The sequence below is a fragment of the Oreochromis aureus genome, linkage group 18 (assembly GCF_013358895.1).
Source record: "Oreochromis aureus strain Israel breed Guangdong linkage group 18, ZZ_aureus, whole genome shotgun sequence".
NCBI classification, from domain to species: Eukaryota; Metazoa; Chordata; class Actinopteri; order Cichliformes; family Cichlidae; genus Oreochromis; species Oreochromis aureus.
Window position 1 is genome coordinate 21,589,376 of NC_052959.1, and position 25,948 is coordinate 21,615,323.

Sequence of the window (25,948 nt, forward strand, 5' to 3'; positions counted from 1 at the left end):
CTGGTTGATCGGAATCAAGTTGTAGCAATTTGATCCAAGCAAGTACTATTAGAACAGGTTCTATAGACACAGACAACCATTCAAACTCACATTCACACCAATGGGCAATTTAGATTCACCAATTAACCTAACCCCACTAATTGCATGTCTTCAGACTATGGGAGAAAGGATGGAACTCAGGACCTTCATACTGTGAGGAAACTGTGCCACCGTCCATATACAAAAATGTTTTTAATATTTACATTCACAAAATACAGCAAATTTAATCAATTTTCATAGTCATAACATACATATTTGGTTAAACATGATTCTCCCTTGTTGTTTCAAATATGCTTTTAGCCATTTACTGCCACCTTAGCTCAAATTTTCATAACATACTAGGAAATCATATGGGCTATGCAAATGAGCCCAAAATATTTAAATTACATACTGATTCAATCTCCAGTGTTCTCTTCTGCTGCATTCTCTACCAGAATACTGGTGTCAGCTTGTTCAGGCTGTGACACCTTACTGCTGAAGAAGAGCGGGTTATCGAAGGTGTTAGGGGCGGGTAACTGATGACCAAATTTCTTGAAGAAGAAGACAGCAGTGACTGCCACCACTGCAATCCCAGTAATGACTAACACAACTGCTGTGGTTATATAGACACGCTGATGATGAGGTAATCCAGTTTCTGTACAGAGTGAAAAAGTAGATGGTAATCAGCTAAAAAACATTTGTAACAATTTGAAATAAAATATGTAAAATAAAGAGTTAAAAGAGGTGTTACTTACTCGATGATGGCGATGGCTTTGGTAGCAATACTACAAAAGGAAAAGAAGAACAATCAAATAAGACGCTTTATCAAAAAGTAGTTCTACTTCATTTAAAAATAAAAGTAAATTGCTGTGGAGTAAACAGGTATTTGCATTTGTAACATATTAACAAGAGTTATTCCTTTTGGATTCATATGACTGTGTCATGTCTGTTGTGAACATCTTACAAGAGATTCATATCATTACAGAAAAGAAAAGGAGAAAACACTGTTATAAATAAAGATTATTTAACCTTTTTGTGTCTTGCAGATGTAAGGTCTTTGACCCCACATTTCAATATCCTTCCATGTCCCATCTGATGTACTAATCTCTCCTCTGCGGATTAATCTGCTGCCATTAACAGGTTGACCTTCAGCCCAGTTAGTGTAACTAATGACTGATCTATCCACCCAGAGCCATTCCTCTGCAGGCAAATACACAGAAAAAACAGTGTACATCATTTTAAAAAAATTATTTATTTTGAACTGAAAATTTAGTTAAAAACAAATGATTAAAAAATATGTTATTATTATTATTATTATTATTATTATTATAATTATTATTATTTGCCATAAATAATAAATAATGACTCACCTTTGAAATGATTTTTAAACAGGCCAATCCAGAAAGATGTGTAACTATCTTGAAAAGTTCTCAGGTTACTTTCAAGAAACTCTTGCTCAGAGGAATCTTCAATGCTGGCAAGCATTCCACCTTAACAGAACAAATCAGTTGTTAATGAAAACTACAGCAATTTATTGCATACAGATATCTTTCAGATAAGTCGCCTACCATGTGCTACACAGCTGGTAGATGCTTCTTGCCAGCGTTTTTGCTCTGTGATAAAAATATAACAGTAACCCCTGAATGGTACCCAGATATAGTTCTTGTTTTCTATTGTTGCCTCTGGGTCTAGAGGGCAAACTCCTGGAAAAAGAGTCGACTCTGTTGGCAGCACATCTGTGAATGAGACAATGATGTCAATGAGATCAATGAATTACATCTTTTAAAACTTTGCAATGTATTGTTTTGACAACAAATGTGTGTGTGTGTGTGTGTGTGTGCGTGTGTGTGTGTGTGTGTGTGTGAGAAAAATTTTACAGATATCAGTACCTGTGATCTGTAATTTACGCTTCTCAACAGTGATTCAAGTATAAATGAAACAGACATGCCAGTCACTACAGGGTTATAGGCTATCTATTAGCCAGTGTTTGGTCGTACCTGTAGATTTCATGCAAACACTCATTAGTGTCTCGTTACAGTGAGCGGTTTTCCATCTTCCATCCACATCCATGTATACACAACTTCGGTCCTTGCTTGGTTCATTTTTACCCCATCGACTGAATGTTAAATGCCATCCATCAACATATCTGAAAGAACCATTGATCTGAAAGAAAAGATTAATGAGACAGCAGTTACCAATCAAGACAACTAGCAGAACCATAGGAACCATCTCATCTGTAATCCAGTTTTGAGATCCCTTCCCACACGCCTTAACGCCCTCTCACATCTTGGGTCATTTGATCTGAGTAACTCACATGATAGGGTGGTGCAAGATCTAACAGTGGGTTCACCTGAAACCTTGGCTGATTGTGACCCACACCTGTTTTCACCGCTTGGCTCATGTGATTAGGCCGGAGCTGGGTAAAATGATGGAGTTTTAAGTAACGGTTTAACTACTGCCAGCTTAAGAGTTTACATAAGAGGTGCTGCTGCTCAACATGCCTTCCTCACACAGAGCATCCCCCTGCTGGAGCGACTGAGAGTACAGAATGTAAATACACAGCACCTTCAAATGTGTTTGTGTGATGCTGGCAGACTTATTATGAAAAGGGATAACTAGATGTAGTTGAAATGGATGGATGATAATCTCATTTCATAAGTAACTGAATGAGTGGATAAATAACTCGACCAGTATATTTATCCATCAACGACGATTTTATTTTCATAATTACAGATTATTTCGTTAGAAAAAATCTTTGCACTTATTTTACCCATAAGTCGGTTTTGGATTGAATTTTTACCAGAGTCAGAAGTTTCAAATTGGTTGGCCCTATTAGTTATGTACTTTTTATATATTTGTAAAAGTTTACCTGCGCTTTGTGTAATCCAAACCAAAGAGGAGCCTTGAGATTCAGCGTCAGCAGCTCAACATAAGCTTGTGTCCACTCATTCCTCAGGCTAGCTAGGAGGGCATCGTCATTTTTACAGTACTCTGCAGCTTTATCCCATTTCATTTGTCGAGGAACAACCTTAATGGAGTCATGAAGTATTTTGATGTAGTTAGTAGAAATTGTTGGTTCTGGAGGATCTGGTTGAGATGTGTCTGTTTAGGATGAGAATAGAAACAGTTTTGTTCTTTTTACATAAAAAAACCTGTGAATCATTCTTAAAAAGTTATTATAGCTATTTCCAATTCTGAATCATAGCCTTGATCATATATATTATTATTATATAGTATTTATACATGTAGATATTAATTATAGGAATGAAAACTCAAATTCTTTGTTGTTTTAGAATAGCTAGAGAGAGTCTGATGGAGCTGCAGCTGAAGTTGGGTGGCAACAGGCCAGGGGGTAGAAATGGACTCACCAAGATTTCGATGACAGATAAATCCATTGGTGTCATTGCATGACTTTTGAATCCATTTCCCAATACCAACCAAAGGCTTGGTATTGATCACAAAACAGTTTTTCTGTGGAAACAGAGTTGGGTCAACAGAGAATAATGATACTTGATGACACAGGGAACTGTGTCAGGGAACACAGGGCATTCTTGGACCTTTAAAACTGCTTACCTTTTGATTATAATACCAATACCAATGCTGCAATGTAAACACAAAGATTTTAATTATTTGTAAATACAAAAATATACAATTATAGATTATTTCAATTCATCTGACCCTTCACAATAGGTAATATAGACTGTATCTACATGGTGCAAGTATACTGCTCAAAAAATTAATGGAACATTTTTAACAAAAGTATAGCATCGAGTCAGCTGAAGTTCTGGGATACTGATCATTTAATTAGCAGAGAAGGTTGTTAATCAGTGTCAGCAGCTTTGGAGTTAATGAAATTATCAACAGGTGCACTAGAGGGGCAACAGTGAGAAAACCTCCAAAACAGGAATGGTTTTACAGGTGGAGGACACTGACATTTTTCCCTGCTCATCTTTTCCAAGTGTTTTTTCACTAGTTTGGACTTTGGCTAGAATTAATGTCACTGCTGGTAGCATGAGGCCATACCTGGACCAGGATGGCACATCAATATGTACCATTGCCAGAAGGTTTGCTGTGTCTCCCAGCCCAGTCTCAAGAGCATAGAAGAGATTCCAGGAGACAGGAAGTTACTGTGAAAGAGCTGGACAGGCCTGTAGAAGGTCCTTAACTCATCAGCAGGACCAGTATCTGCTCCTTTGTTCAAGGAGGAGCAGGATGAGCACTGTCAGAGCCCAGCAAGTCACCTCCAGCAGGCCGCTGGTGTAAATGTTTCTGACCAAACAATCAGAAGCAGAATTCGTAAGAGTGGCCTGAGATCACTACATCCTGTAGGGTGGCCTGTGCTCACTGTCCAACTTCATTGAATTTGATTGGTATTTGCCATAGAATACCATAATGTTAAATTGTTCAGCATGACTGGTTTGGTTGTGGCTCAGTGATAGTCTGGGGAGGCATATCCATGGCAGGATGCAAAGACTTTTACAGGTTTGGCAATGGCACCAGTGTTGCCAACTTGGCGACTTTGATGATATATTTAGGGAGTTTTCAGACCCCCTTTTCTAAAAAGCAACTAGCGACAAATCTTTGCTGGTGTTTTTAGGAAGACTTATGACCACTTTGTGACGTGAAAGCATGTTTCGCTTTTACTCTCAACAAGCAGCGGGTGCTCGCCCGTGCGAGGCGGCAGATCGTCCTCACGCAGCAGTGTCCCCCAGCTGGTGTCAGAGCAGGAGATGTTAACCCCTACGCGTCCAAATTGCAAATGAATCGCGCATGAGCGAAGCCGCTGCTCCAGCCCAGACTGTAACGCAGTCAGTTCTTTTACTCTTACTTTTTGTTGATCACTACTTAAAAACACACATACACACACACAAAGTAACTCCACCAGAGTGCCTATTTCGGGTCACTTTTGCCGGTTCCAAGCCCGGATAAAGCAGGTGGGTTGGAATTGTGACAAAAAAAGCAATAATTGTTAAAGAATTGAATTTGTAGTTCTAAATATATTCTAAATGCATTTAGGGTGTTTTTTACTCACTTAATGTTCTGATGTCCCAAATCTGGGAGGAGACACCAGAAACACTATCAGTCGTGTCATTAGAAACATGCCCCAATGTCATCAAGCATGTATACAAACATGCGGGGGCCATACAAGCTACTGAGTCATCTCTGTGCTTGTCCTCCTAGATCTTAGTGTGATACTGGTTGATACTTGGTGATAATAGCTTATTAAGTGATTAGAGCATGCTGTAGCTATTAAAGATACTGGACTGCAGTGGTTTGAATCATATCTATCTAAAAGACTCCAATTTGTTCATGTACACCGAGTCGTCCTTACACACTTATGGTTAATTATGGTGTTCCACAGGGTTCCATGCTAGAACCGATTCTGTTACTGATTCTGTTACATTTCTCACTTAGGCAAGTGTAATCTATCCATGAAGCCAGATCACACACACCAACTAGTTAAACTATCATGCTGTATGCCTTAAAGACACAAAGGCTTGGATGACCCCTAATTTTCTGATTCTAAATTCAGATAAAACTGAGATTATTGTGTTCTGCCCTAAAAATATTAGAAATATGGTATCTAACCACATGCTTACTCTGGATAACATTACCTTGGACTCCAGAGACACTGTGAGGAATCTTAGAGTTGTTTTGACCAGGATATTAAACAGATATGTAGGACTGCTTTCTTGTGTTTGCCCAATATCTCTAAAATTAGAAACATCCTGTCTCAGAGTGATGCTGAAAAACTAGTTCATGCATTTATTATTCCTAGTCTGGACTACTGTAGTTTTTTATTGTCAGGATGTCCTAAAAACTTCCTGAAAAGCCTTCAGTTGGTCCAAAATCCTGAAGCATGCATACTGACAGGGACTACAAAGAGAAAGCATATTTCTTTTACATGTGCTTCTCTTCACTGGCTCCCTTCTAAATCCAGAATTGAATTTAAAATCTTTCCCTTCACATACAAGGTCTAATGAGCACCCATCTTATCTTAATGACCTATAGTATTGTATCACTCCATTAGAATCCTTTTCTCTGTTTTCTTTGTATTATTGTAGGGTCTTTACCTTACAGTATAAAATAACTGGAGGCAACTGTTGTTGTGATTTGGCACTACTTAAATAAAATTTAATTTAATTTGATTGAGCACCATTTCGAGTTGTTGCAGTATAAGTTCAACAAAATGGACTGGCCTGCTGTCTCATTTTTTGACTTTGATTTTCAGGGAATCTTTGAATTCGGCCACTCTGTAGGTTGATCATTTTAATTTCCGTCAAGCAAGGTGAAATCTGTTCATTCCTAACACATTACCCAGTCTATATCATTGCAGATTTCCAGCATGATGTTTTTGTTTTTTTTTACTCACTGAGATTATTATTTTCCCACTTACATCATCACCCAAATTGATGTATGACTTTGGTTGTCCATCAGTCCAGTAAGTTCTCCACTGTGACTGAAATAAACCAATCCACAAGTCTGTAGTAGGTGCATCAGCCATTTGAGACAGTAAAAACACTGAAAATGTAGACAAAGATTTATGGTTAAGATATTTTCTTGCAAATAAAAGTGCACCGTGGTATCAGTTCTAACTTGTGGCTAAGCCAAAACTGCACAACAACAGAAATTCAGTGGTAACTTTAGGTATTGGGAATAGATGAATCTTCAAAGGATGGCAAAATATAGCTTGTTTAAAACAGTTGTTGGCTTTGTGAGCTGTAGCTGTAGTATCATAAAGGGACCACAAAAGAGGAGAAGGTAACAAAATCGAAATACTTATTTGAGTAAAATGAAAATGAAACAAACCTTCCACGTCTCTTGAAGTAATAGACACCAAGTTTCCACCCTTTTGTTTGCATTTTTCCCTTGCATCGTGCCATGTTAAATTCTGATTGTCAATGATGCTGTAACACTAAAATTGAAAGATGAAAAAGATCAATATAGTGTTTCAAGCACTAAGAACATAGTAAATAATAGAAAGATTAAAAGACATGAAAAGACATCTGACCTTAGAGTTAAATTTTTTCCAGGGGTGTGGACATCCACCTTTGGGAGGCACTGTAGGCACTGCAGCAGTGGTGTTTGCAGGTGTTGAGCTGCTGCGCTTACAAATGGATGCATACTCAAGCCCACAGCTGGAGTCATGCCAGAATCCTGCAAGCCAGGTCAGTATATTAAATTAATAACATGATCAACTTGAATGAATAATTTAAAAAATCTTCAATCAATTTTGATATCACACACGCTAGCTTTCACTCATTTTATTTTTTGTAACTTGCCTCTTGAGTAGTTGTTTTCTACATACTTTTTACTTTCACTCTCTACATCTTTAAACAAATATCTGTATTCTACTTCTTACATTTTCAAAACAGGCTCATTACTATTGCTTTAACGCATTAGGGTCAAGTTATTATTTCATCACTGCGAGCCTCCAAACATCAAACCAATTCGAGCCTAAGCAGAAGGCAATCCTGTTTGTGTATTTATCACCAGAGGATGACTCATAAAGAGAGATGACATGTGCCAGGGGTTAAAGGTGGGATGGTGTTTTTCTTTTTTTTGTCACAACACCGCAACAACTGCAGGTGTCCGTATGTTGCGGTTTAGGTACTTCAGCATCTAGCTAGTGCTACAAAAGAGGAATGAGCATAATGGGAGTGACTTTTTTTTTTTTTTAGTGGCAGGTAATTTCAAATTTAAAGTTTCTATCAGCTCAGCAAACATCAGCAAACACACAAACTGTCTGTGTGCCGTTTGTTACACATTGTGTTGCTAGCTAAAGGTCCAGCTGCTGTGATGGATTTAAAGTAAAAACAGTGTGTGACTGTGACTACATCTGACTTTTTTTTACTTTTACTTGAGTAAAGAAGTTGAATGATTACTTTGTTAAGGTTCAAAAATGTTGAGGAGGAATCCATAAATAAGCACTGATCCGGGCGTGTGCAATTAGACGGCATTTTAATGAACACATGTGTGAGTCCGAACGCTGTGCAGATTTCAGCGTCGAACTAAACTTACAATAATTAGACAAAGGTTTTATAGGGTTGGCAGTCTTCCTGTTACCAGGCAGACTTAAACAAAGCATACGTCACCCCAAAACCACAATGACTTTTAACATAGTTTAAAACAGAACATCATCTTCGCCTCGAAGGCAGATGCTTCCTGTCTCCATCCTCGCTGTTGCTCATCTCTGGGACATCTGGTGTACTTCCTGGAACAGACTACCACGTACGCACCCAAACTTTGCAGTTATAAACTCTTACCTAAATGAGTCGATCTAATATGTGTGTGCGTGCACGTGCGGGGGCGTGTGCGTGCTGTGTACTGCGTACGTGTCGTGACCTCTCTCACTATATTCTTACTGTCGCTGCAGCTCAGTCTTCTCACCCACTGAAGACTCCAGTGTAAGCATATAAAAACATTCAAAAGCCTTTAAATTATAGATTCAACTCCACAGTTTAAAGTGGTTCTTCTTGGACCTGTAATAAAGACTAATATAATACCAATATATTTGAACATCTGAATGCATCTGAATGCAACATCACTCTCAATAATGAAATGTTAATGATGATTATAGAAATAGCAGCAAATAATAGCAGTAAAATATTTCTCCTCTCGATAACTTCAATTCAACTTGTATTTTCTAATAGTAGTATTTGTACTTCTACTAAAGTAAAGAATGTCTTTACTTGTGAAACTGAATCATATTTCGGTACACTCACCATTGTGATATGCCATGAAAGCACAGTTCTCATCAAAGTTCTTGAAGTCAGGTTGATTTTCCTGCCAACTTTGAAACAACAACTGAGAACCATCCATCCACCTTAATGTAACACAGAAAATAAAATTGTTTAAATGTCTGTAAAAGATTTGTGACAATATTACCAAGACAGTGGCATACTGGGTTCATTAAAGATACTCTTATCCATCACGGCAGCTGGACCTTTAGCTAGCAACACACTGTGTAACAAACGGCACACAGACAGTTCCTTTAATATTTTGGTAAAAAAACATTACTGTCATGATCTATATTGCTATCATGCCCTAAGTTGATGGGAAAGATTACAAACAGGAAACTCCAAAATTTTACAAATACGGACAAAGCTTCGCAAATAGAAATGCAAATGGATCTGCATTTGCAGTTAGAGCTTAACACGGGGTGATCGTGGCTCAAGAGTCGGCAGTATTTTGGACAATATGAAACATTTAATTCCCCCCTTTGTGTATCAGAACAGTCGATTTTAAATCAAACACTCAAGATATGATTGACTGATATTAAAACTGGTATACTTATCTGACATGCTGCCTTGCACTAAGTACTCTCTATTTTTAACTTGCTGTTACATAAATTTAAGTTAATTGTGTTGCATTTACATTTTTGTCACTAAATTCATACTCACTGAAATGTTCCATCAAGATCTACAGATAGGCCAATCCAAGAACTCCGGTAACCTGTTGAAATCTGCACAAAAACATGGATACATAGTAAAACTTTCACTTTGTGCAATTATACCTTAATTACCCATTGCCTTGGTAAATGTTTTAAAAATGCCATTACTCACCTGTTTCCATAAAAATATCCTTTCTGCTTCACTGTTGATAGATACCAGGTCACCATGCCTCTGTCTGCAGAAGGTACGAGCGTCCTCCATGGCCATCAAGTTTTTGTTAATGTAATACTGAGCCCCATTCCATTCTAGCCACCCATCAGAGGTCGTGTTATACTCTGAGAATAGATAAGAAATGCGCAATCTATTTCAGTAAGTGTGCAAATAATATTACCCTCTTTTTCAAAGATTTTTATGTTTAGAAAACGTTATAAAAACGTGTTTGGCGTTAAACACTGTAAATGTGTTAGATAAGCAGGTCTTAAAAAAATAATTTTTTTCATGTAAAGCTCATATTTTTCCAGCTGTTCACAGTGAGGCTTTAAAATTATCAACAACAACTGCATGTTTTTCATATTTTCCTCAAACTACACAATCCAATCTTCCTTTCTTCAATGTGAGTTTTCTGCTCATACTGTACGAATGACATCCGGTTGTGGCAGATGGCCCCGCCTCCCTGAGCCTGGTGCTGCCGGAGGTTTCTTCCTGTTAAAAGGGAGTTTTTCCATTCCCACTGTCGCCAAAGTGCTTGCTCATAGGGGGGCATATGATTGTTGGGTTCTTCTCTGTATGTATTATTGTAGGGTCTACTTTACCATATAAAGCACCTTGAGGCAACTGTTGTTGTGATTTGGTGCTGTATAAATAAAATTGAATTGATAAACAAATAAATAGTTCAACTATGAAAAAACAGTTCAGTCTAATTCAACTGATCCTGCAACCGTCAGATACAGAGAAAAATAAAGGATGGTCAGCCATTAAATCCTTTCAATGGGCTTCACATAGTCATAGAACTGATTTTCTATTTACTATTAATATTCTTACAGGTTTTTGTTTTGTTGAAACCATTATCCCATTATCTTTTGAGATTTTAGAAGAGCAAGTCTGGGTTCTGTGTCATATTTTGGATTTGTTGTTGGATTACATGAAAAAAGCCTTTCATATGAGTTCATAAACATTCATACATTCATATATTCATTGTACATGTGTCCTAGCAGACACAGCTATGGTATCAATTTCAAAATCCTACATAAGTGTTTTCTTAAGTTATCGCATTCACAAACACGACACCCATCCATCCCATCTGCCTGCCCAGTGGGAGTTACAGCAGTACGCCATCAGCCTTTAACAGCTTAGTGGTAAAAACAAAACAAAACACAATAATACTATTTAGCCTATTATTATTATATTAATTATATTATACTATTTTCAAATATTTGCCTCGCAGAAAACCAGCATCCATGAGACATCAGTTTCCCTGTCAGCATGGTATACATAATGGTCTCAGCCTGGTAATCCCAATAGAAAGTCAACAGTCATGTAAAGATGCTGTCTGGCAATGTGGTCAAATTCCTCAATGCACTGGTGCACTTACCAGGGGTGACAGGGTCTGGAGCCGGCTTTGGGGTGACTCCTGTGAAGGAATAAAAACAGAGTAGTGCTGAGTTACTAGTGACCACCTTGATTGACATTGTGAAAATACATGAGCCAGACAACAATAATCTTCTGGTCCAAAAAAAATGTTACAAAAGAATTTGATAACTGTGACCATGCTGTACCTGCGTGGATCTGACAAACCCAGTTATTGTACTTCTCACAGTGCACATCACTCCAAAACAAAGTTTTCTCCCAATAATTCTGTTCCATTTGAGCACATGATTCAGCGTTATTTTCATTGTTTGGTTCTCCATCTTTCCACTCTTGAAAGTTTACCTTTATACAAAGATAAGATAATTATGAATAGTAGTAGTAGTATTTGTAGCAGCAGTAATAGCAGCTGTAACATCAGTAATATTAATAATCATCATCTTGATCGTTATCATCATTTTGGCTACATAAACCATTGTAGAGAGTTAAAAACTGTAAACTCACCGGGGATCCATCACTCCATACATAACCTGTGTCTGGGTCGGGAGCACTAAGTCCAATCCAGTATTCATTATGCCTATAATGGACAAATGTATGTCCTAAATTTTTATACTTGTGTAATTTCTTTTTCTTTCTCAAAGACCTTTTATTTAGTTATTTTGCATAAATATTTTGTAAAAGCATGTTTCTTTTTTTCTATCAGTGATTATGCTTATACACAACTCATTGCTTAAGAATGATAAGAATCTATGACTGCCACTAATGTGTGACTTAGGCTGGAGGTGTACTTTACGAAAGATTTTTATCTTATGTAGCTCTGATTGTAGACCAGATAACACCATACCATGAAAATTGCCTCGGTAGTAAATCAGCACTGCTGTGAATGCTGACTAGGTCTCCTCCAATGGCTCTGCAGTGATCTCTAGCCTCGTACCAGGTCTTTCTCTTTTCTGAAGCCTCTGGAAAGATCTTAAACAAAAGATAAGAAACTGAATTGTGATCTAAAGCTTTGGTAATATTTGTACATTTAGAACTACATGCTAAACTTGGGCAGTCATCTGTTTTTATGTCATCCTTATTATGAATAAGATCACAGAATAATCATATCCTTCTACAACAGAAAGGATTATGAGATGGGAAGTGACAGAAACCCTTGTGCAGAAATGATCAGGAATCACTAATAAAAAGGAAAGTCAAGTTGTTAGAAAAAGTCACAACTGTCACAGATATTATGAAACTGATGGGACACACACTCAAAACAAAATTAACATGTTTTTCCTCTGCTTATTCAGCAAGACTTTTTTGGTGTTTTTTTGGGGGGGGGGGGAGTTTTGAAGTTAGCTCTGCAAACCAAAAGGTGATATTACAGCTAAGCTAAGAGGAAAACCATCTATATTTACATTCTGGGACATTATCACAAGTAGAAGCCTCTTGTCATGTGTCAGTGCATACTTTCTATTGCACAAATGATGCAAATGGCAAGTGTAGTTTGGTTGCAATTAAATCTTTCCTACATAAAACCTATCAGAAGGTTGTGAGGTTTTTCTTTTGGTTTTTTGGGGCTTATAGCAGCACAACGCAATCTGGTTTCAATAATTTTTCTGAGTAAAATAACATCGGACATGTCTTTACCCATTTATTCTTTTAACAAAACCAGTTAATATTGGTCCTCTGTTACTGCCTTGAATCAGAAGGAGCTCAGGGTAAACTTACTTGTCTATAGTGCTACTATACTGCTGCTCTTGGTAACGCTACTGTTTGTAAAGGGCTTGTGAAAAATAGAGACTGCAGAATACTTAAGTCATGTACCACTGTAGCAGCCACAGTACCTTATAACAGACGCCTCTGGATTGCATCTTAGTCCATCCATCTGTGCAGTTAGGTGTGGCAGTGGTTGGTGGAGCAGGGGTTAAAGCTTCCCCCTCTGCCAGGTGTTTGCAGATGTATTTTTCCTTATTGGTACAAGGTAACACATCCCAAAGGCCAGCAGAATGCCCAGTTGCCATAGCAACACAACCCTGCACGTGACCTTGTGTTATAAAAGAAATTATTAGCTGTCATTTGTGAAGACATCTCTCAGCTATAGTTTACATATCGATTCACATTTTTCATTACCTGGCATATGAGTGTTCCAGTGAGTATATCTTGGATAGGCATTGTTGGTCCACATAAAATATTCTCTGTTTTTCAGGTTTGAGAGACCTATCCAGAAGTGTTTCTCTGGCCTCAGTCCCACCAAGCTTACAAGGAAAGCATTATCCACCCTGGAAATATTTACACAACTCGGATTAGAGGCTGCCTGATGCCAAATTACATATACAATTTTTTTTTACACCTGAGGCTTTTTTATGTTAAACATTTCAGGAGTTGTGAAAACTTTTTTACCCAGTTGAAACATCAGCTAAGTAAGACTTTGAGCTCTTGCAGTCATCGTTGGCTTCATGAAAAGTCTTTGTCTCAGTCCCTACAAAGTAGCAGTAGGATCCATGTCTTTTCCAACCCTGCATTGCAGAAACACAACAGTTGGAGAACTATTCTAACTATAAGTTAAATGCTGACTTTGTGTCTTTCTGTGATAGCAAGGAGTAAAACACCAGAATGCAGAATCACTCTGCATCAATGTGACTACTTGTTTAATTTACTGGAATGTTTTTTTTCCCTAAAAATGCAATGACTAAATAAGATGTTCTCTTAATCAGGACATTCAGCCTGCTTTCGTTTGTTTTTACTATAAACAGCACCCAAATAAAATGTTTCATTAGGCATCATACCTTATGTGTATGCTGCTTTCCTAGATATTTCATGGACCATAGGCACAAAATTAAATTTAGACATCGTGCCAATTGAAATATACAACAGCCTTTACAAAACAGAAACAGATTACAGAATGTGTGCACTCAGGCCAACCCGATGCAGACATTCTTTGGAAAATATCTGAAAAGTTCACATACAGTTTTGCAGCCTGCATTCAGCTCCACTTCATCTCCAGAGGGTTCAGAGTCACTTGTCTTCATGCAGATAAAGCCATGTTTCTCTTCACACACACGGTCAGCCCAGTTTCCATTCTGCAAGAATGGAAAGAATAAAATTCCTGTGGAAACTGAAATTAACAAGAGATAGGCAGGCTACAGTGCATATCATAAAACAAAGACCTAATTTTCCTGGATAATAATGGACCTATACTGGACGCATAGTTTTACAGAAAAAAGCTGGCGTGTCATAATCATCAATAATCACTCCCACATTGTGCACCTTACCTCCCCTCTGATGAGAACACAGTCTTCTTGTTCAGAGGTGACAGTTGGTTCCCTAGAGTCCCAGCTAGTGTAACTCACAGGAGAATGATCACTCCAGACAAACAGCCTCTCTCTGTTCCTATCGTTTAGTCCAATCCAGAGTTCATCAGTGGACGCTGCAGACAGAAAATGACATTAATTGTTATATAATCTTCTTGATACATTCTGCTCATTTGCTACTCTTTAGATGTTACTTTTACACTTAAGTTTTAGACTGCTGCTAATTGTCTGCCAGAATTGCTGGACGATGTGCAGCGATACAGGGATCAGACAACAGAAAGCGACTGAATGCTTATGAAGCGACAAAAATAAAAACGTAGTTTGTGTCCAAAATAGTAAGATTCCCAGAATGACTGACTAATAAACGGTCATTATTCTAAAGAGGAAGTCTGCATGGTGGGTCTGAAATGACTGTTAGCTGTGAGAGCCCTGGATTTTCCGAAGGTGGTGGGCTGCTGTACATTTCCAAGAATAGATTGCTCACAATTTTATTATGTGTGTAGCTATAAAATAAGATATTCATTAATATCTGTGTTTGAGTGTGTTTTAACTTCTCAGTGTGATGTTCAAATTAGACATTTTAAAAATTAAGGAGAGACAACTTCTTATGACTTAATTACAAGCTGAACACTTCCTGGAACTTTAACAGTTAACTTCATATTTATGCGGAATTTACATCTTTCAGTAAAGTGGATTGAAGTGAATTTAGGGCTGAAGTATAAAGGAGCATAAATTTGTTCAATATTCAGTCACCTGACTTCTTGTTTTTTTCTCTTGACTTTAGTTTTATGAGGTTAGATGTGTGCTCAGAAATGGACTATCTGATATAATCACGTTAAATCCAGAATCGAACTATAAATCCTTCTCATTACGTACCAGGTCTTGAATAACCTGGCGCCATCTTGTCTTAATGACCTTATCACCCTATTAGAGCACTTCGCTCTCAGCCTGCTGGTTTACTTGTGGCTCCTACAGTAAACTTAAACTTAGAATGGGAAACACATCACTCAGCTTCCAAGCCCCTCGACTATGGTTCAGAGAGGTAACTGTTGCTGTGATTTGCGGTATATAAATTAAATAAAACTGAATTGTTGGTGTTTTTCTTAGACCAACATAATAATGTTTGTCTAGGATCAACAGTCTATATGAGGTTCAGCATTAGTATGTGCTCTTCGTTAAGGTTTGGGGTGTGGGGTTAGGGTTTGGTGTGTGGTGTGATGGTGTTTCCACATCACAACAGTATGACATCACTGCAATGTGATTGATAACTTGCAATGTTGAACCTGGACAAACATTACTTTTGTTGATCCAGGAACACACCAACACAATCATATTAGATCGTGCCTCAAAAAATTTTGAGTTACTCACCAGCAATTGCAGATATGTCGGGAAATTACCAACAAGATAAATATGAAAAGTGTTGGGTGAAGATTATGTTAAAGGAATGCAAATGGTGCTCAGAAGTTTTATTGCCATACCATATCCAAGTTGAGAGATGATGAAGCTTTGGTCCTCCACATTACGAATGCTTACTAGGTCTCCTCCTTCTTTACGGCAAGTTTTCTGAGCATCAGACCATTTTTTTGTTTCATTACGATAAAGGTAAAAGCAGTGGCCATTGTAGGGGATCCAGGGTGCTGTACAGAATCCGCTCTCGGCAGCTATGAAGCATAAGAAGAACAAAAGAAGAAGGTCAAAGAAATGGTGTCAATCAAGTTTTTTAAAGAGAAGAGAAAAGAAGGGATTTTTTTCTATACCTTCAGTAGGTGCAGCCAAAGGTCCTTCACTGTAGCAGATGTATCCCAGTTTCTTGTTGCATTTTGAACTTTGCCAAGAGTACTGAACAGCGCCATCAATAATTCCACACTTATATCCTGGATTAGAAACTGGATGTCCTAAAGTACAGTGATGGTAAATGATACTTGTCACTTATGAGATGAGACTCGGCAACTTTCCATTCACAAGATTCTCCAGCTATTTAGAAGCACAGTGTGTATCATGTATAAGCATTTTAGTTTTAATGGAAATGACGTAGAAGCCTATGATTTCTACCCAAGAGTGACAAGGTTATGTGACACACAACGCCACCGCAATAATTTAGCAGTTGTTGAAATTGCTGACCAAGAACAAGTTCTCTGATTATTGCTACATCTGCAGTGTGGCTGGCACGCCCATGTGGAAGAAATTTATAAGAAATAGGGAAAAAAATTATTTACTTGCTGACAGATAACATTTCTTATATAAATAAAAACAGATGGCAAACATGATCAAGATGAACTGCTGAGATCTTTTAACAACAGTAATATAAATTATCATCAGAATGGTAACACAAGCTCCTGAAACTTGAAAGAAAACTTACCTGAGTCCCAATTCAGATATGCATAAGGATTCCCATTAGACCACTTCCACACATAATCTAAATCCTGGAAGATCAAACCAACCCAGAGCTTGTACTCCTGTCCCCTATTTGCCCCTAATAGTGCTGTCAGTAGAGTTTAACAGAGAAAAGAGACAGAGAAAACAAAAAGTTACCAAGTGTAATACTCAAAACATAATCATCAGCTGGAGTTGTGTCTACAGTCTACAGACCACAACAACTTGAATGTTTCAAGTTTTAGCTATTTTAAACTCTCTCAGCTTAAATGAATCATTTGGTTTTCAATACATTCAGTGTACTGTGGAGATTTGTTACCTTACCTGAAACATAAGCTTGCTCGTGAGGATTGCTGATACTGAGCAGGGAGGCACCCTGCTGTTTGCAGCTGGCGTCAGCCTGATCCCAGGTCAGCGCTGACTGTGTGTTGAGCTGATAAGATGCTCCTGTTGTGGGGTCTTTGTTCCAGGTTTCTTTGGCTGTGACACAAAAACAGTCAAAGTATTATAGTATTGCACTGAACTTGTATGTTAACATGGTGTTTCTCAACATTTCACACAAATGTAAAGTTTGGGTGGTCTGCTTATACAGTAGATTATTATTCTGTAAACCTGTATTAGAATTTATTGTGTACTTACAGTTAGTTGGGCAATAACCCCAGAGTTCATGATCATATTTTGTTTCAACTGCACACCATTTACGGTTCCCTGCAGAGTCAAATGCAGTGCACGCCGAGTACCAATTGCTTTTGTAGAAGAAAGGAAACATGCACGGCCTTCCAGCTGCATTTCCTTCAATGGTGTAAAGTTCTGAAGGACCAAAATAAGGAAAACGTATGAGAAAAGAACAAAGAATAGCTTGAATAGCTTAAGCAAATCAATACTTTTATCATTTATCAACATCTTGTAATCATTTGACACACTATCTTTGCATTACAACTATTTTGGAACTAAATATGAAAATCTACACATTTATCTCGTCACTACTATTATTTCCATAAAAGTTATCATGAATAACTTTACAATGTATTTTTATTCATTTCAGTTACCTGTATATGTTCTTGTGCAAGCACCACTGGAAGTCCCAGAAATTGTAAGGTGGCTACTGGGTCCGACTTTATTTGAGAGCACGGCCGAGTTATCAGCAGTGAGGTTAATGTAAAGTTCTTGGCCTTTGAGAGCGATCACAGTTTCATTCTTGCATTCCCACTTTTGGAGCTCACTGGTTTCATCACAATCATAGAAGTTTACTTCACTGCCCACAGTTTTCCCCTGAACACCCAGGCACTTCTTCTTATACTGAACCAAAAGTCGATCCCCAGATGTCCAGCGCATGGATAAACAGAAGTTATTTAATTTTACCAAACAAAAGCCAGTGGCCCTGTTAATTAGTTGAAATTGGGGATCTGTAGAGAAAAAATATTGAAAAACGGTACTGTTGCTGATGTATAAAACAAAGAAAATCTTCATCCATTTATCATACTTGCTTCAACTGATTTTTATATTTGTAATTGCAGAAAGTTTACTTAAAGAACAGTTTTTATGATAAAATCACAAATAACTCATTGTAGAATTGTAAAAAAAAAATACATAAATACAGCAAGAAACGATGGAGGACACAACAATCTTACATATAGTACAGACAGGCAGGACATTAATTATGCATGATTCTCTCTAAAAGCATAAGGAAAAAAAAAAAAAAAGAAATAGATGGATTTCCATACCATCTGAAGCCAAACAGAAAAATGTTTGGATGAGAAGCACAAAGACTGTAGAAGTTATCCTCATTGTTAGCATTCCCATTCCTGTGTCTTATATTTTCATATAAGCTACTTGCACAGGACCAAAACACAGGGTGTGAATGATTGTCGACCATGACTCTTTATATCATCCTGTCTTGCCTCGTCATGATGGGTGATGTTTCACAAGAAAAAGGAGGGGAGGGTTACTGTGAATTTTGCCTAACTGACTTGTATCCTGATTTCCTAACTTATCCAAAGAAAAGAAATTGTAGACATTATCCCTGTAAAAAGAAGTTGAATTAAGTTAATTGTTGTTGGCAAACAGAGTTTTAAGGGGGGAAGTAAAATAAAGTATTCATATATAGGTGGATTAAAATGGATCATATTTAGTGCCAGAGGAATGAGCCACTGCTCAGACTGTGAACCTTTGGTTTTGTATTTTTTGTTTTTTTCTCTGCTAATTTTTGCCATGCTAGAGTAAGGAATCAAGAAGATTTGGATTTCCACTCATAAGTGCATCTTATGATCCAGTTGTGCTTATCCTCAGACCTCGTTTTTCCCCATTGAGCTGACTCTTCAGGACCTTGATTTAGCACTTTGATTTAATTCAGCACTGTGATTTACCAATTGTGTTAGAAGGATACAGGGATTCAAATTGTGATTTAAACACAACTAAACATAATCCACAGCTGCTATGATTGGTAACTCCAAGCATAGGGTAATAATTGCAGAAATTAAGCTTTCATTATCCTGACGGTCAGAATTTGTTACAGTGGAAAATTATGAAATTATTTTTTTTAAAAATATCACTCTAAATTATGTTTGTTTGTTTGTTTGTTTAATCTAGAATTTGTGTTCGTACTTAGTTTTTTCAGTGAATTCGCCACAAGCTCTGATCACCAAGTTCTGCATCGGTGATGTTAAGGCTTATATGTTTAATGCAGTTATCAAAATACCTGCTCAATAAAACTGTTTCAACATTTTTAAATGTCTGATAATAGAAAACCCTTTGAGCTAGCTATATTTTTCTATATAGTCCTACTAAGTTTCCCTGAATCTACATGCTTAAGAAGTATAGAGGCCAACAAAGGATGACACACATAGGAAGTTTCAAAACAGCTCTGGTTTTCTGTTGTAATATCCACAACTGTATGTGATGTCTAGACTAATGAGATAGCGCATAATGCAAAAAAAAAAAAACCCCAATCAAAATGGCTTGAATAAGCATGATAATAAAACACACGTACAAAAAGATATATGATATATGAATCTCTTTATCTGCAAATAGTTGGTCATGTAAGGATGTGAAACTGCCTGGATTTAGATTTTCAATTAGGTCTTTTTCTTCTATGCCTTGTAAGGCACCCATATAACGATAAGTTTAAATGGGTGAACTACTGTATGTAAAAACACTGTGAAATTGTTAGAAAATCCTCTGCTCAGAACAAATGCAAGATAATGGCTATTTTACTTTTTTTTTTTCCTGTTTAGCAACCCTACTCTCTTATGATCAGAAGTGATGCATTTGATCATGTTAGAGTTGACTGTAAATAGAATGACTTGGTGCAGTGATTAATAGTTATTCAAAAAGAGGAAGCTCCTATTTGACTGATACTGTGTCATGAGCCGACGTTCTCACAATTACTGGACCCAGAAACAGACTCAAAACAAATTTAGCAGCAAACTATATACAAAGTTTATTTCTTGTATGAGAAAACAATAGCAAACTATGAAAGTGAAATTTAAATTCAGGCCAGAGGAAACAGAGCAAATATGGAGGTCAGTGCCGAGAGAAGCCATGATTGGGACTGTGGAAAACTGCAACAGAAGAGGAAACATTTACTTAACTGCGGGGAAGCAGCAGTTAGATGACTAAAAAACATAATAATCCTGTGGGCTTGCTGTTGGTGCCAGGCCGTGGAGCTCGGAGGCGAAAAATGTCTGTGGGAGAATCTAGAGGGATGAAGTGACAGAGAGTGTTATCCAGCATGCAGGGCAGGCAGGAGGACAGGCAGGTGAACAGGCAGGTAGCATTTCCAGCGAGCAGGACGGAGACCTGGGCACAAGGGAGCAGAATTAAACCCGAGCCAAAATCCAAAATGGGTACAGAGCACAGGCAAGTCTTAGTTACCACTAAGAGTGACTGAACAGACTGGCGTTGAGCAGCAGACCATGCTGCCTGAAGTATTCCTCCTGTGATTGCCTGTCGATGGAATTCAGGTGTGACGCTGGTGGCCCTGGCCGAGGGCGTAGCCAAAGAGCGATCCCGAAACACTCCCCGCATGATTGCTCCCACGGATCATGACATACTGTGGGGAAAAAACTGTCAAGGCACTATAAGTGTGTCCCAATTCAGGGGATGCATCCTTAAAGGCCTTCTCAGTCTACGTAAACAGTCTGTCTATTATCTCCATCGCTCAGGTAGTGCTGGCACTTACTCCTCCTCTTCCTTACACACTGCTGAGTTTCTCCTGATGTATTATCAGGGGTGGACAGCCTCCGTCCCATCAGCTCTCCGTCAGAGATGATCACAGATGATCTGCAGCACTGTGTTTCTCAGTCTGTCCTGACTCTGGACACTTGCAGTTTTCATACATGGAAATCAAATGTGTAATAAGCTGCAGGATTAAAACACAAGTTTAAAGTATAAATGCATGCAATAACAATGAATATATGCATTATTATTTTACAATCAGCGAGAAAGAAAAAGAGAGAAGGGAGAAGGGGAGGACAGACAGAAAGGTGCAAGCCTCAATTGGTATACACTACAAACACAGCACAAGAGAAGAAGCATTTACTGTTTTGTGTTATTAGGAGTACTATCATAAAGCTGAACTACTCAGTATCAGCCACTTCGACTCTCTGCCTGTGGTACATGCCGTGCAGGGGCCTGCCCTTCAATGCTGGTTCCCCTCTTTGCTCCTCATCTTTCTCTGGCTTCTGCTGCCTGTATTAATTAAGCACACTGTTAGTTATGGCCATCTTCCTGATTTTGTTTGTTGTTCATCTTGAATAGTGAATCTGAGATACACTAGCCCCTCAGGCTCCTTCCTCCAGCTTGGCGTACAGTCTCAGGGTGTTGGACTTGGGGTGACAAAGCATCTCCTTGGTAAATCCTGCATGGTGACTTGTGCTATAGGCTTGAAGTTGCCCAGTGTTGTTCACCATATCCCTGTTGATCTTATATAGTTTTAGGCATTCCAGGATCCATGTGTGAGGCATTGAATCATGGGCACGGGTTTTTCAGTTGGTCTTACAGTCTCGAGCGACTGATCTTTTTACCTGTAGCTGGTGTTTTGCCCCTCTGGTGTTTGTGCCTTTTCCTTATGGGTAGATAAGGAAAAGGCACTCATGCATTCATGTATTGATCCATGTACAGACGTGACAGCATTGTCCATGTGGTACTGAGGGAGGTTATTGGTTGATAGTTGGATGGGATAGGTCCCTTCTGTGGAATCCTTGGGGATCAGGTCCATTTGGCCTTCAGTTAGCCGTTCTGGGTGTGTCTCATTCATTAGCAGCTGGTTCATTTGTGCTGCCAGACATTCATGAAGTGCAGTTAAGATAAGATAAGATAAGATAAGATAAGATAACCTTTATTAGTCCCATGCGTGGGAAATGTGTTTTGTTACAGCAGTGGACAGCAGTTAGCTTCTTTAGCCAGTAGCTGTAAGTCATATCAGGGCCTGGTTCTTTCCAACTCTTCATGCATGAGTCCCTTCCTTGGATGCCTGCCACTGCAATGGTAAGTGGGTTCTGTTCAGGGAGGGTTCCTATGGTCTGTTCTTAGCTCCACTAGCCACTGATCACTGCTGCATCCTTTTTCCAGTATCGTTCTGTCTCCAGCCTTGGTGTGACTGGTCTCATATTGTTCCCCTGCCACTGAGAGTACACTTTGGATGGTTCAGTAGAGAACATTTAGTTTATTCTCCTGGCTTCAATCTTTCTGGTACACCTCTTCAAGCGGTTGGACTAAGCTGGAAGTTTGTGCTTGGCAGTTCCCAAGGCCTCGGCTATGGACAACTTACTGTAGTTCTAAAGCATTACTTTCTTTTTACACACATGTGTGTATTTTTTCATGAATCAAAATTGAGGTAAAATGTTCAATTAATGTTAAATTAATTAATTAATTTTGATTTGAGGTCATATCATCCAGTAATAGTAGTTATGCTATGATAGATGCAAGAAGGCAGAATATTTCTAGATCACAGTGATATTGCATTGTTAACAGTGAAGAGAACAGTGACAAAATTGGACTGAAAGGGATGAATACGATTCAAGACTAGGAAATGATTCATTTTTACAGATGCCTTTCTGATGTATTTGTGGGAGTTTTACTTTAAAATGAAACATTTGTGTAGGAGGGAATTTGAAATACAATGGTTCCTCGTTTATCGTAGGAGTTACGTGAATTTGAGATCTGTAGACTCTGTCAGTAAAACAGTTAAAAACCCATCTTTTTAAACTTGCCTTTGGTTGATGTTGTTTTATGTTATATTTTATGGTCTAGCTTCTGTGAAGCACTTTGTGATTTTATCTTGAAAGGTGCTATATAAATAAAATTTTACTTTACTTTAAAAATAACCCGCCATAGGTGAAATTCGCGAAGTAGCCAGCTTTATTTTTTTACAATTATTGTAGATGTTTTAAGGCTGTAAAACCCCTCACTACACACTTTATACACTTTACTCCAATTGTGTAAAGTACGGCCTCCCGGATCTGAACCCGAGTGGTGTTTTGTTGTTTGAATTCTGTGCAAACCACAGATTGGCCATAACAAACACCATGTTTGAACATAAGAGTGTCCATAACTGTACATGGCACCAGGGAACTCTAGGCCGCAGGTCGATGATAGATTTTGTAATCCTATCACCAGACCTGCGGCGATATGTTCTGGACACTCGGGTAAAGAGGGGCTGACAGGGACGCTGGACAGACCTAGCGCTCTTAAACATATAGTGAGGTTGCACTGGGAATGCCTGGCAGAGGCCCCAGTCAGCGAGATCGTCAACTCACACCTACTGCAGAGCTTCAACAGCATTCCAAAGGAGACTGGGGACATTGAGTCCGAATGGACCATGTTCAGCACCTCCATTGCCAAAGCCACTGCACTGAGCTGCAGCAGCAAGGTGGTTGGTACCTGTCGTGGTGGTAACCTCCTTATCAATTGGTGGACAACAGAAGTAAAAGGAGCCACCAGGCTGAAGAAAGAGTCCTATCAAGTTTGGTTAGCCTATGGGACTTCGGAGACAGCTGATAGGTACCGACAGGCCAAGCGGAATGCGGCTCGGGCAGTGGCTGAAGCAAAAACTCGGGTGTGTGAGGATTTCAGAGAGGCCATGGAAAAAGACTTTCCGATTGCCTCGAAGAGATTCTGGCAAACCGTCAGGCGACTCAGGAGGGGAAAGTGGTTCTCTACCTGCACTGTGTATAGTTCGGGTGGAGTGCTCCTGACTTCGATTGACAAAATTGTCGGGCGGTGGAAGGAATACTTCAGGGACCTCCTTAATCCCATTGGTACGGCCTCCGTGGAGGAAACAGAGTCTGGGGATGAGGGGAATGACTCGCCAATCTCCAGGGATGAGGTCACTGAAGCAGTTAAACAACTCCTTGGTGGCAGAGCACCTGGTGTGGATGAGGTCTGCCCTGAGTTCCTGAAGGCTCTGGATGTTGTAGGGCTGTCCTAGTTGACACGCCGCTACAATGTTGCGTGGAGATCATGGGCGATACCTCTGGATTGCCAGACCAAGGTGGTGGTTCCCATTTATAAGAAGGGGGACCGGAGGGTGTGTTCCAACCAATGTTCCCTCTAATTTTTCATGTGTCTGAGCGAACACACAAACTCCCTGAGCGGTCCCTTGGACCACTGTGAGCAACATCAGACGTGTGCACTGTGGTCACGCCAGCATCAAATCCATCCAAGTTACATGGTTTATTAAAATAATCAAATCACAGCATTTACATTTATGTTAGACTACTTTTCAGCCCATTTACAATGAAAATGTAAAAAAAAAATCTAGCCATTGGCCTGTGTAGTATGTTAACACTATTGGAAGTAAAAATAACTTGAACTCCAATTTCGAAAACACAACTTTCTTTTTTTCTTTTTTCTTTTTTACAAAGCTCTGACTTGTATTATGAGTCTGTGGTCTGCGAGAGAGTCCTGTAACTCTCTGTTTGCAAAATATAGTATATAATGACCAATGCTGGGCAATTAATTATATAGTTACTTCTTCAAAAAAGTTACTGAGTTTTGCAAAAACAACAAAGTTTTTGTAGCTGTTTACCTAAAAATGCAGCCAAGGTGTTTTTTTAAATAAACATTTCAAACTATTTACAGAACAATCAGCTGTTCTGCATCAAATCTGATGCCACACAAATTATTTGTGCCACTCCAAAAAATAATTTCCGTCCACTATGAAATAAAGGAGAACAACAGCCTGATACCTGCAGGCCTGACAACAGGAGATGTATCACTCCTGTAACACCTGTAACATTCAGCAGTCGCCTCATTGTTCTGACACACCAACAAAACTATTGACTACACTACACACTAACTACACAAGATTTGTGCTAAATGTCTCAAATCTCTCACATCTCAGTACACCGCCGTCACTCCTAAAACTTCCTCCCGTTTCTTAACAACCAGATGCCACATTGCCATATCATTTTTTGATTGGTCGACACGGTACTTTTTTGGACGAATAGGAAAGAGAGAGGGGGGTGGGGGTTTGTTTTTGCTCACAGGCGGAGAGTGCTTTCGAGCCTTTTTTCTTATAAAACGCAGTTTTTACCGTTTCTTCCCGCAGTAAATATAAACAACGATAGTATTCAGGAAGAAAACCAAACATATTCCATATTTTTTTTATCACAACTCTGGTTTTACGTGGCCTATCAACACAATTTAAAAACTGGTATAAAGTCCACACTTCTTCCGTCAATTGTTCCGTCTGTCCTGCTCACATCTCCAATGGTTGTACACATTGTCATTAACGTGGCTTCACTAAATATCAGCCACGCCGCTTTGCTAGCTAAAATTCCGGTGTCGGCACATAAGGACGCTGTCATACCCTGTCAACGACGTTGATTGGCTGCGTATACGAATGTGAATCGCATTATTGGCTGGACTATGGGATAAGGTGGCATCGTTCTAATCCCATACGGGAGCAGCCAGTCACTTAATGACTAACACTGCAAAACAGAATTGTTAAAGTATTAATTTTAATTTCAATTCAGGTTAGATTTTTTTGTGCGCAACGCAGATTTTCTGTGCGCAGAGACCGTGCCATCAGTGCGCAATTGCGCACGTGCGCAGCTTAGAGGGAACATTGGTTCCAACTAGGGGGGATCACACTCCTAAAGTCTATGCCAGGGTGCTGGTCCGTTAGTCGGACCTCGGATACAGGAGAAACAATGTGGTTTTCGTCCTGGTCATGGAACACTGTACCAGCTCTTTAACCTCTCAAGGATACTTGAGGGTGTATATGAGTTCGACAACTAGTCTACATGTGTTTTGTGGACTTTGAGAAGGCATTCGACC

The 25,948-nt window shown here is 38.9% G+C and overlaps 1 protein-coding gene across 1 annotated transcript; it reads right to left on the bottom strand.

Annotated features, from left to right (window-relative positions):
* Positions 1 to 212: 212 nt before the first annotated feature.
* Positions 213 to 18,454, bottom strand: LOC116320803 (macrophage mannose receptor 1-like). Its single transcript, XM_039601760.1, has 31 exons — positions 18,391 to 18,454; positions 17,716 to 18,072; positions 17,306 to 17,476; positions 16,991 to 17,146; positions 16,653 to 16,775; positions 16,051 to 16,188; positions 15,772 to 15,954; positions 14,255 to 14,409; positions 13,949 to 14,062; positions 13,383 to 13,498; positions 13,113 to 13,261; positions 12,827 to 13,026; positions 11,842 to 11,966; positions 11,502 to 11,574; positions 11,189 to 11,342; positions 11,005 to 11,043; positions 9,585 to 9,748; positions 9,423 to 9,484; positions 8,745 to 8,845; positions 7,031 to 7,176; positions 6,829 to 6,934; positions 6,416 to 6,540; positions 3,592 to 3,618; positions 3,387 to 3,489; positions 2,888 to 3,120; positions 2,016 to 2,181; positions 1,587 to 1,754; positions 1,389 to 1,508; positions 1,048 to 1,218; positions 774 to 803; positions 213 to 673 (listed from the first exon to the last, which is right to left on the bottom strand). The coding sequence occupies exons 1-31, from the start codon at positions 18,452 to 18,454 to the stop codon at positions 435 to 437; spliced, it is 4,278 nt and encodes a 1,425-aa protein (XP_039457694.1). The 3' UTR covers positions 213 to 434.
* Positions 18,455 to 25,948: the final 7,494 nt, after the last annotated feature.